This window comes from Hetaerina americana, unplaced genomic scaffold (genome assembly GCF_022747635.1).
Source record: "Hetaerina americana unplaced genomic scaffold, ioHetAmer1.1.p SCAF_7, whole genome shotgun sequence".
Taxonomy (NCBI): domain Eukaryota; kingdom Metazoa; phylum Arthropoda; class Insecta; order Odonata; family Calopterygidae; genus Hetaerina; species Hetaerina americana.
Genome location: NW_027287316.1, coordinates 8,237,894 through 8,250,195, shown reverse-complemented (window position 1 = coordinate 8,250,195; position 12,302 = coordinate 8,237,894). Strand labels below are relative to the sequence as shown.

Here is a 12,302-nt window from a genome sequence, read left to right as displayed (position 1 = left end):
CTGCCTCTATAATGGTACTGATGATAATTTTGGGCATATTGATACGATTTTGCTTGCAGATGAAACTTTGATGTGATGGTAATCAGTTAGTCAGCTGCTGTACGTATCTGGGAAATTGAATTATTCATGGCGTCTCCTAATCCATGGAAGAAAATGATTAAAGAATTGGACGGAGTGCTGAAGTAGAGAAAGAAGTCCTAAATAAATTAAGTTTTATAGGACACACCAGATTTGTCAAACAAATGCTATGATGTTAATATTGCTAGCAGCTTCTTAGAAGATTTGCATGTGTATTTCTTAACACAAATGTTAGAAATTAAACCAAAACTGTAAAAGCTAATTAATCTCTTCAAATTTACATCTGAGAGTGAGGAAAGTGGGGAAAATCCATGGTACATTGGCCGATAATGCTCCGCTCTTTAATTGTATTAACTTCAAAAGTCAGGTTTGCCAAGAGAAGATGAAGAATAAAACAGTTTCTGGTGTGACTTGGTGGAAAATCTTCATATTTAAAATGAAAATAAACAACTTGGCTTTTCTACATAGTTTCAATGTGGAAAAGCCAAGTTGTTTATTTTCAATTTCAATACGAAGAAGGTGAATCATTTTTGTTCAACTAAACGCCACTTGGTGGATAGAGAGGAACGAATGACATGGAAGCAGCATCTTTAGAGGCTGCTTCCATGTCATTTGTTCATTTAATAACATCACAGCACTTGCATACACCTTTGGAGGTGATGTTATTCATGTCTCTACTTAAATTTACACATTTGCAGCTTATTTACTTCTTCTCAATCATGTCATATACCTTAAGAACAATACACGATAGCAACAGAGAGTGACACTCTAAAACAAACTTATTCCCGTATCATACGACTGATGAAATGGGAATAGTTAGGTTACCATTTTCACCTGCTGTAAGGTGACTGTGGCACAATGTTTAACGAGAGCAGCTCTGTACACTCAGAAAGTAACACGTGGCATCATCATCTCCTGCCAATACCCCGAGTGTAAAGCCAGCTGAGGAACCTTGGGGATTTTTCAAATGTCAAATGATGATTAATATTTGATTCCACCGATAGCAGAAACTCAAATGACACAGGGTAAGTGCAATCCCGTACCGGTGGAATTAAATGGGGCTGCGACCAGAGGGCACAATTGCAGACAGGCTAACAATTCAGCCTATTCATGAATAGGCTGCAAAAGTAAATGTTTTCTTAAAATACTATTACCATAATACGTTCTCTTGGTAGTTCAATGAGAATCCGATACTAGAACCACTTTAAAGCAAATGCAATTCCAATATTTTTGGAATAAAGTAGAAGTTAAAAAATTTTCGACTCTTTCATAATTTATCCTGGATTTTTTGTCCTAATCAGTTTCGTACTCACTCATTATTAGCATAAAATGGCATAATTCACCATAAATGATCATTTAATATCATTGGAATTAGTGTTGATCTCATATAAATATTGATATATACATTTCAGATAGCTTCAATATTTTAGTATATAAAAGTTCAGGTTTTGTTCTGCTGTAGCACTTTCCTTTAGGGAATCATGCCACAAGCTAAGTTGAAACAAAATGGACATTGATTAATTGCCAATAAAATAAGTCGTATGAAGTACTTAGAAGTTATTTCATTCTATCAAATGAATTAATACTATGTGGCTGAGAACACTTTTGCAACTTTTTCATATTTTTTGCTCTATAAGAGACTCACCAAAGAGAGATTTTGCATCATCCCTTAATGCAGGTAATTATGCCTTAAAATTAAGCACTCCCTCCCTCCGTTGCAGTTGAGATACAGAGCAGGGGAAGGCCAGGCAGCATTAAGCTCGGACATAGAGAAGGAGAAAGGCCTTGGAGTGTTGAAACATTGGAGCAGCATGCAGATGTAACGGGGAGAGATCATTCTCGCGCCAAGCGTCTTGAGTTTTCAATCATTGCAGTCCAGAGAAGCCATCCAGGTGAGTAGTTGTTGAGTAGGGGGAAAGGCATTATGTAATTCAGTAAGCTGTTCAGTTCATCTCATGGCAGTTTGGAGAGAGAGGAGGAGATTGTGATCATTAAACACTATTTTGGAGTAGTTAGTGTGATCATTTTGAAGTATTTTATGAGTATTTGTGTTCGTCTTTTGCCTCTGAGGCTGCAGTCCACCAGAAAGTGTGGTGTCACCTTAAGTGAACTGGGAATGATAGAATGAAGTGCCAAACGTGGAAGCAGTCTCACTTCAAATTACCCATGTGTGCATGAATGATTCGTGTCTTACATGTAGGATGGATTGCAGAAGATGTTTATTCCATGAATGAAGAAAAGGTCTATGAAGATTTGAATCGGGAAAAGAACAATAGCCATCGTCCTGTGAGAAAATTTCCCCGAAGAATGCCTCCAAAGGAAAATATTGCGAAGAAGGAAAATTGAATTCTAAGAAACTGCAGGAGATACTGCAACAGTAACTTTAAATGGAGTCATCTGCTAAATGGGTATTGTAATGCAACAATTCAAAGAGTAAAAATCATTTGCCTTGACCAGGATTAGAAACTGGATCCCAAGTACTATAGCCATTTAGAATCGTGAAGAGGTCGTGCATGCTAATAAAATCGCTAGATTTTAGCCGGTTTAGCCACTGATGCATCCGGAAGACCATGCCTCTGTAGGTTAACTGGTTAAAGAACTCGGTTGGACATTGAGAGGTCTGGGTTCAAATCCTGATCATGGTGAATGATTATAACACTTTGAAATTGTTGTATTATAAGGAAAAGGGAGCCAAGAATGTTGTAAAACTCTGGGAGTCATGTACCCAGTCCAAGAAAATCATCAAATTTCTACTCTGTCTCAAACAGTCTGGACTAAATGTGAGAATTCCTAAAATGAAAGATTTCATTTGTTTCTACCACTCAAATACGTACAATGGATGTCAATGTATGATAGAGAGGATTCTTCAATTTATTTATAGGATTTCATATCTCAAGTCTCATTTCCCTGAAAGCTTAACACACATACAAATAGTACTCATGTCTTTTATGGTAGTAAGCTAGCCGGGATGTAATACATTGAAACCCTGTCATAAAATAAAATTTATCGAGTGGAAAAGTGCTACGTTCAGTTATTCAGCATTGTTTTTGTTTCATATTAGATTGTTTACTCTGAGGACGATACTTTGTGGCAAGCTCCACCATGGCTAAGATAATCGACCTGATGGTTGATTTTTGATAGGCGAGGGTTGAGCTCGCCTGAGACTAAGCCCTATAAAGCATGTCAAATAAAGCTGATACACAAAAATTCATTCCACTTGGGTGAAACTTAGGATGTCCAAAGGAATCACCCAGGAATGAACCTGGACCCTCTGGTCTGTAGCTCAGCACTCAAACCACTGGACTACCGTGAACCCTTTGGCAAGCACTTGGCACACCAGTTAAGTTTCAATTATTGCAAATGAATCTGTGTGTCTGTAATATATTTTGCATTGGATACAAAATGTAGCCGTTGAGGATTACTCACATCCTGTTTTAAATTTTCTTCATTAATTTTTGTTTTTTTTTTAATTAATTGACTCTAGAAAACAACCTTCCTTAGATTTCTATTTACTTTTGTCAGGTTCAAGAAAACATTTAATTAATCAGACCTTCAATTTTTATATAAAGTGGATGACATACAATAGAAACTTTATTGTGTAAACCCCTTCCTAAATATGTTTTAAACCAATTTTAAAACACGAAAGTTAACTTAATCACTATTATTCATCTTATAAATATCGGTCATAGTTGTTCTCCAATGCCATACGTGTGTGCATGAACGTGTACAGGAATTGCACTGTATGTGTAATTGAAAGTGGACACCAATGATTTTTTGAGTGGAACCATCCATTCATTGCTTAACAAACATTCAGTTAGTAAAGAGTCAAAAATCAAATATTAACTTCAGCTACTTAGTTCTTAATTTTTCATTCAAAAGAAGCATATAATTATGTTATGAAGGGTAAATGTAATCGTTATTTACTTATTAATGCAATTGCTATTTTTACCAGTACATGCACATATGTACGCACTCAATGGAAGATATCTAATTAACCAGTTTTCATATTTCGAAGACTTATTCGAAAAAATCAACCTCAGATCAAGCAAGAGATAGAACATTACCCTTCAATCAATCATTAGTTTTGTATGTTCAAGTGATTATCTTTTGATGTTATGTTATCTGTATAGAATTGAGTGGTGATTTTTCATGAATTTTTATCTTGAAATTTGCAGCGGTGAGGTGAGCCATTGTCGTAGAAATAGTAGTAATAGTGTTATGTTTTAGGGTTCAGGGGTGGCTGAAGTTACATAGCTCCACTCCCTGTCACCTGTCATTGAACTTTTATTTTATGGAAAGAACAAAATGTTAAAAATACAAATATGAGGTGTTTTATGTGAAGGGGGTTGTTTTGACTCTCATATTATGTTTAAATAGATTTATAAAGATGAACTTCCTTAACTAAACCAAAGTACTACCCAATTCATATGATCTTGGTCGTCTACATAGGTCAGCCATTATGAATTGTGCCCTCTTTTCCTATCCCCAGTCCTAACGTATTTATCCCTCCTCTTTCCAATTTCATACATTTCTCTCTCTTGTTTTTACCTTTGTTGGCCAGCAAGCAGCAGCATTAAGTGCTAAACGGGTCTTTTCTGGTGGAAATGAAGGGAGTGACTGTGGAGTCCCAATGCCACGGCGCATCCTTCACCGTGGCCATCCGTGGTACATAACCATCGGCCCGCGTCATCAGAGAGAGAGAGATTCAGGGGAGAGAGGGGGTGGGGATTTATGGGGAAGAGGGGGAAGGATTTATTGGGGTGGCTCTCCCTCTGGTCCCCCTGCCGCAGGACATTACCTTGCGCTGTGGCTCAGCAGGATGACATTCCTGGGATGGATGGAGAGCGAGGTGGGTGTGAAGATGGTGGTTGTTGTAGAAGTTGTAGTTGTAGATGTAGATCAAGTTGTAGTCGTGCAGAGGAGGAGGTTGACCGATCGATCGATTGTGACAAAATGGCGAGCAGGGCCGCAAGTGGTGGTGTTGGCGCATGCCGAAGGCGTGGTGGAGAGAGGGAGAGAGAGGGTTGCCCCCGTGGTGCACGCAGGGGGACGGGCACCACCACCAAGGTGACCAATCGAACGACCGACCGTGGTGGTGGTGGTGGGGGGATATTGTTCACCAGTCTGCGTGCTCCACGCAACAACCCATGAGCCCCACGCACACATGGATGCACCAAACTGCGCAAAATAGCCCACCCGTTGTGCATTTTTCTCGAACATGCTCACACGCACAAGGGCACACACGATATCAATTTATCAAGCAACCACCCGCCTCTCTCTTCTCACTCCTTCCCTTTTCAAAATCCTTCAGATAAATAGAGCTTTCATTTTCAATCATCTGTTTTTTATCTAAAAAGATTTGAATTGGAATGAGGAGATTGAATTTATTTTTCTCAAATTCAAATTTTGAAGTCATCATTTTCTTGAGCATATTGCATTAATTTTTTTTACAACAAATCAATACCCATTCACACTTGAACAACATAAATGTCTCATGTTTTTTTATTTAAACTAATTTTTTTATTATAATGACTTCACCATTAATGTATTTTCCTTATTACAAATAGGGAAGTTGATATACTAAGTGTCAATTTAAGCCTTTTTTGGCCTTATTCCCATACGCTATAGCATCCGTGTGTGCGACTCCATTTTCTTATAATCCCTCCATTTTTACTCTCTTTAAGTCTTTCATTTTTGGCGACTCCTTGCCTTAAATAAACCCCTATTTTTTTTCCAATGATTCTTGGCCATACCTTAATTCATTTGCAAGAATGAGAACTCTTCCTCACAAAGACCTTTTTTATAAGATAGAAAAAAAAATTGTCGTTCCTTTCCCAATTTACTCACTCACCCTTTGGAAAAAATTGCTGACAGAGGTCTTTTTCTTTGTTACTAAATAGTTTTTCCAATTCCAAATTTTAATTAAACTTTAAACTACCAAAATAAAGAGATTTTAAATTTCTAAAATATCTATGATAAGTAAATACCAAGTAATGCACGCTCAGACATTTGCACACTCACACACACACACCAAAATATAAATTAAGAAGAAAAAATCAATTAAAACTACTTACACGCATGAGAAAGAGAAGGAAAGAAAAACATATGCAAATGTAAAACGGTACTCTAAGAAGGTTTAGGAGTTGGCAACCTGTTATTGCTACCACGTTACTTAAATGGATTCCAATGGTTGAAGAAATAAAATATAAGCCAGGGGCAAGGAGAGGAAAACATTCTAAGATCAGATCACAGCTCATTTTAATCCTTGTGTGCACCAAGATCAAAATGTTAACTTTGGAATAATTGCAGAGAGACCAAAATCTTTTAGCTTGGAAGAAGGTAGGCATTGTTTCAAAGTCCTTGAGGGCTCATAGAATGGGCAAGGATCCAAGTACAATATGGTCCAGGTATCTTCTTCCAAGATTATTGGCACACACAGGGATTTAATGTGAATTTCTATGACTCTCATGAATAAAGATGTGTGGTTCTTTGATTGTTCAGTTTGTTTTCATGTTTTAAAAATAAAAAATACAAAGGCCCCTTTTTATTTTTAATGTTTAAAGGAACTTTTATGCATGAAATTATTTAATAAAGCATTGTATTCACCACCACACATATTGCCAAGTATTTCAGCAAGTTATCTTTAAAGTATTGAGCCCCATTGTGTTTTCCTTTTGGTTTCTTCCATCTGCATTTGAAACAGAATTGAAAAGTGTTACATTGAGTTGAAATTTAAAGAGGACCCCTTGTTATGTCTTACCTCTGCAACCTTGCTATGCTTCGTGAAATTATCACTCTTTCCCGGTGAAAATTCACCTTTGATCTTGAATGAACGATCAATTTCTGGCACAGTTAGTTTATTTTAACTCTTTAAACACAAAGAGAAATTGATTTGGGAAACTTAAGGTTGCCAAAACCTTGTATGTAATAATGATTGAAAATGCTTGCACTGACTTCTATGAGATAGCCAAAGAGAAAGAATTAGGAAGGAATTACAAATGGATTCTTTCAACTCATTCAGGATTGAGGGAGGGATTCAATCTTGAATGACAAGAGGAGGAGGAGGAGGTAGGAATAAGTGGATGGCATTAGTAGAATGCATATGCATACACGTGTGTGTGTTTATGTCGTTACATATGTGCAGGCAGACACCCTGTCTTCCCTTGATTGATTTACATGTCACATTGCCAGCATTGACCCTCGGTGCACGCCTCTTCTTCTTTAGCTTTGCTTTTATGGGGTTAGGACCCTTAGTGCATGAGGTCCATACAATCTGAATTTGTATAATGGCGTGGATCTTAGTGTGTTTAGTTGCCACCACAAAAGTATTCGATTCTGAGAGATGGAGAAAGTCTATTCCTAATGGTGGTGAGGTTTATTAAGAAAAAAGTTTTAAAAGTTAACAAAAGCAATTAGGAATATTTGAAACCGCGTACATTTAAATTGTGACAGAACATAACTCTGACAGTTATAAATATGCTGGATATTTGCCATTACTTTTCGCCCTGAAATAAATTGCCTAACTGATTTCATGGAGTTTCATTTCCATGTTTCCCTTTTGCATTAACAGAGAAACAAGGTTATTTGCTTTACTGTCCATGCTACAAATGTATAAATTGAATAGCTGTTCTTTCATTTGTTCATTGTCTTTTCAATTATATTGCAAAGTGATACTCTTTGATGATGTGATGAGCGGTCAATGTCTGGTGGTATTACTATCACTGACGTCTTCCCAAGTTTTCCATTAAGGTGGAGTTGTCAATGAATATTTAGTAGTATTAAATTTAGAAGGTTTTTATCTGTTAGTCTGTCATTTAATGTCAATAATGCTGTAAGACAAACCTAATGTTGTACGCCGGTCTGTAAAATACAGATCCGAACCCTTATTTTAATGCTTAAGTTATCTAGCCTAAAGAAAGGTTTCACTGCCTCTCAACTGGTAACATTCTATGTCTGCATAAAAAGTTACTTTCTGTAAACGAAAGGTTTGAGCAACTTCAGGCTTCGGAGTTCAGAGGAGACTATATTTCATCAATACATAGATAAGTCCTAAGGTTAATGACTTGAATCAAAAATAGCATGTAGGTATCAAATGTAATTTTCTGGAAGTACTTGTTCATATGCAGATGCATATGATTCTGCCATGGTGGACTTTGTGAATTACTACTTCCAAAACATTTAAAACTTTAATATCATCTTTCAAAATGTTATTAGCATTAAGTGCCATGGGGTATTTAATAATGGGGTAATTCCTGTGTTTAATTTTTCCAATAATGATGACATAAAATTAGAAGGGAATCGGGTAGAGCAGGTTGATCAACCCTCATATTTGTTAAGAATTTTGGACAAAAACAGCATGATTAGTAAGGACATGAGGAGATTAATTGCGACAGTGAAAGCAGCATTTATTAAGGAACTGATGAGCGACAGTATGTAGAGTGTGGTAAAGAAAGTATTAGTGAAAGAGTTTGAGTGTAGTATTTTATGGCACATAAATCTGATCTCTGATGATGAAAAGATGAGCATGAATTGGAGTCTTTTGAGATGTGGGGCTGGAGAAGAATGGAGAGGAGGAACTGAAGAAAAATGAAAATAGCCAATGAAGTGTTATTTGTGATTTGGGAGGAGAAGTAGTTGTTGGGGGAAACTAAAAGAGGGTGGGTGCAGGGTGTATTGAGTTGCTATGGTATGTTAGAAACTGTGGATTATGGTGGGGAGGAGTAAGAAGGGCAGAGGGTGGAAGATATTAGTTTCATTAAATAGAGTGAAGGAAGTAGACATTATGAGGAGATGAAGTACGAGGGTAGTCTGCAAAGTTTATGACCTAGCATATAAATGAGGCATCATTTCTTCAAATTTATTTTTATTTGTCAACATAGTCTACTTTTAAGCCGATACATGTTTTCCTTGGATGCTTCACCTTTTTTAATCCTTCCAAATGGTAGTTGACATCTTTCCCTGCAAAATAGGCATTTATGTATATAATAACCTCCTCCTCTGATGAAAATCTGTCCTCTAAGTAAAACTTCGAGGTTATGAAACAGGTAGAAGTCACTGGGGGCCAGATCTAGTGAATATGGTGAGTGGTCAACCAGTCCAAAGTGCAATTAATGAATTTTAGCCGTGGTGACCACCAAAGTGTGAGCAGGTGGGTTGTCCTGTTGGTGAAGAACTTTCTTCTTCAAAGGCAGTCTTTTTTTTTGCAATTTCTATCTTCAGCTTGTCAATTAGTTATGTGTAATACTCTCCTGTTATTGGTTTACCTTTTTGAAGATTACGGACTGATACAATTCCGTTACTTTCCCAAAAAACAGTTGCCAAAATATTTCAGCTAATGAAAAATTGTCTTCACCTTTTTCAGAGCAGGTTCACCCTTTGCAGTCCACTGTTCTGAATGTTCCTGTCCGTCTCAGGAGAGTAATGGTGGATCCAACTTTCATCTACCATTATGAATTGACTCAAAAAATCAGACTCGCTTTACTTTCATCCCTCTCCAACAGGACCTTGGAAATGTTCATTCCCTTGTGCTTTTGGTCCAAAGCTAGCAAACATGGCACCAATGCGGGCATAGTTTATGCATGTCCAATTTTTCAGTCCTCATATGACAAATGCATTCTTTCAATATGCCCTTTGCCTTTGCCTCTGCTATCCCTCTAACCTGAATTTGACAGTCATCCAACACCATTTGGCAAAATTTTTCCGTGCTATTGGTGGTTGTTGCAGTTTGGAGTGCTCATTATCTTCCAAGCTTGTACGGCCACATTGAAATACAGCTGCCCCAAATTTCATGGTCCTAATTGATGCTGAAGAGGCCCTTTGCAGAGCTTCGTACTCATCTGTGATTTTCTGTGAACTCATACTGCTTTTCAGAAACAAATATTTATCGATGGCTCAATGATACTAATTTTTTTCCATTTTCTTAGAAGCCCTCGAAATGGCTCACTTGAACGATTGTCAAACAACAACTGAGGCTTTAAAATGGCTGAAAGTTTGGTGATTGCCTTTGAATGCATGCACAATCACATTCCTCAAGTTTATTTTAAGAGTGCTACCATCTTCATGTTGTGGTTGGAAACTTTACCGACAACCCTCATAGATTAAATGAAAGGAAAAAGAATAGAGGTGGCCTTTTTGATGGGCAGGGCCTTGTGCAGCAGCCACCACTGTGCGGGGCCCCACCAACGCACGATATGACGTAATTTTGTCTTCATTTTTCCAAAAAACCAGAACAAGAATCTATTGCGTAAGCTATTCCAAGAAAGGTACGGGCTCAACCACATTTTGACAACATGTAAAACCGATTAAGACCGGGAGGCTCGATGTAAGAAGCCCGCAGGTGGTCCATGCAAGAAGTGCGAAGAAGGGTAAGGGGAGGCAGTTGTATGTTTGATGAGTTATGACATGTTTTACAAGCGCTGGCCCCGCTCCCCATTTGGAAATCCCGGCTGTACATTCCATGGTTATTTCTGTGAGGCCCTTGTGAAATTACAAAATCTCTCATGTGATTGTAATTCATTACATATTTGTAATCTACATTCATGGGGCCCAGTTAGCACGGGGCCTGGTGCTGTCGCACCACTTGCCACACCCAAACGCCATCAGTGAAAAAGAAGTTTGTGTGCACCCAGTTCCTTTGAAGTTCATGTGCATGTGAACTAGTTTTCAAGAGCTGTAGAAACCTAGCCATTGATAGATACTTCTTCCGGAACAGTATGACTAAATACAGTTAACAACCTGATCTTTTTTTTTCAATTAGTTCAATTAACACCGATGAAAATTCACCTGAAGCAACCAAATCGTCCTTGGCAGCTTTTCCACTGAGTTTCAGATAATCATGTGTAATATTTTTCTTAAAATAGCCAAACAAACCATTTCTTGATATTTTGGAACAAATCAAAATTGTAAAATTATATGTGAATGTTATTTTAAACGACAATATTTTTGTAAGCATCTCTCCTCTCCTCAGAATCCCATTTCTACTGCAAAAGTGAAACTCCCTCTCACCTGTTGACTCCACCCTTCTCGTATTTTCCCATCCAACCACCCCCACTACCCTCCTTGTTTTGGTATGGGTCGAACGACCCTTCCCTGATAATGTCCTTCTTAGAATCACTTTTGCCTCATCCCTTAACCTGCCTCCCAATCCCTTCCATGTCTCCTTCCCACTTAATCCTTATTTATTCTTCCCTCCTTCCTACTGCCAGGACACAAATTACCGTCCTCGCAAATCATGACCACAATAGAATGTTTGAGGTGTTACTTCGTAGAATCAATTCATATCGGAAAGGAGGATGCTTTGTTCTTCCACGTATAAATTGTTATTCATGACCTAGGTTTTGACTTGCAGAGATGATGACTTTGTAAGCTGAGGCCTGGGTCATGAGTATTGGATGTGGAGGAACGGATTGTTATCTTTTCCGAAATGACCCTCTTTGTCCCCACCTACCTTACTCCTCACTCTTTCTTCTCCCCCCCCCCTCTTCCTCAAGCGGTTATAAATATGATGTAACACATGTTGAATCTTGTCTTGTACCTGAAGATGGTTCGATGAACTGAAACTGGTTGTATGCTACAAGTATCAGTAAAAATGTGAAAATTTGTTTCTCATAAACCATTAATTCCTGTAAAATGAAGCATATATGTCTCATTCTCCGTTAATTCTTCTAATAAACATTATATTCTCTGATTAGTCACCATAAAGAAAAGTCATGGGATTGAGATGGTGCGGTGGCTAACGTACAGGCTTCCCACCAAGAGGGCCCAAGTCCAAATCCTGGAGACAACAAATTTTTCAGCGGTATCTCAATCCCTACTTGAGGTGCTTTGGAGAGAGCACTTTGAGTGAGTATGATGTACGTTGAATGGGACGTTAAGCTGCGGATCCCTTGGCACCTTTCTACAAGAATAGGCCAGTGGGTTTCTCTCCCCCTTCCTTTCCCTTCCATCCCTAATGGTGCAAATGACCTTAGCTGTCGGTCGCCTCCCATAAAAATTACTACTACTGCTACAAAGGTCATGTCGGCTTCTTTTGGCAGTCGGTGCACATGGCCATGAAGCTTCCCATTTTTTCTAAACCTCTGAATAAAACCTAGTGATTCTCATAATGCTGATATTGGTCGACCATTAAGCCACGTTCCAAATACTTTCACTGTTTTCATAAATTGTTGCTTTATTGCAATCACTAAACACCAAATCTTTCTCGATGTCAATGTTTCTCTCACCAT

At 38.0% G+C, this 12,302-nt stretch overlaps 1 protein-coding gene across 1 annotated transcript in view; it reads right to left on the bottom strand.

Annotated features, from left to right (window-relative positions):
- LOC139696799 (solute carrier family 35 member F3) overlaps window positions 1–12,302 on the bottom strand; it is a 153,161-nt gene that overhangs the window by 9,607 nt on the left and 131,252 nt on the right. Inside the window, exon 12 of the mRNA XM_071595644.1 lies at window positions 4,877–4,906. Within this exon, the coding sequence (XP_071451745.1) occupies window positions 4,877–4,906 (30 nt within the window). The remainder of the gene's footprint in view (window positions 1–4,876; window positions 4,907–12,302) is intronic.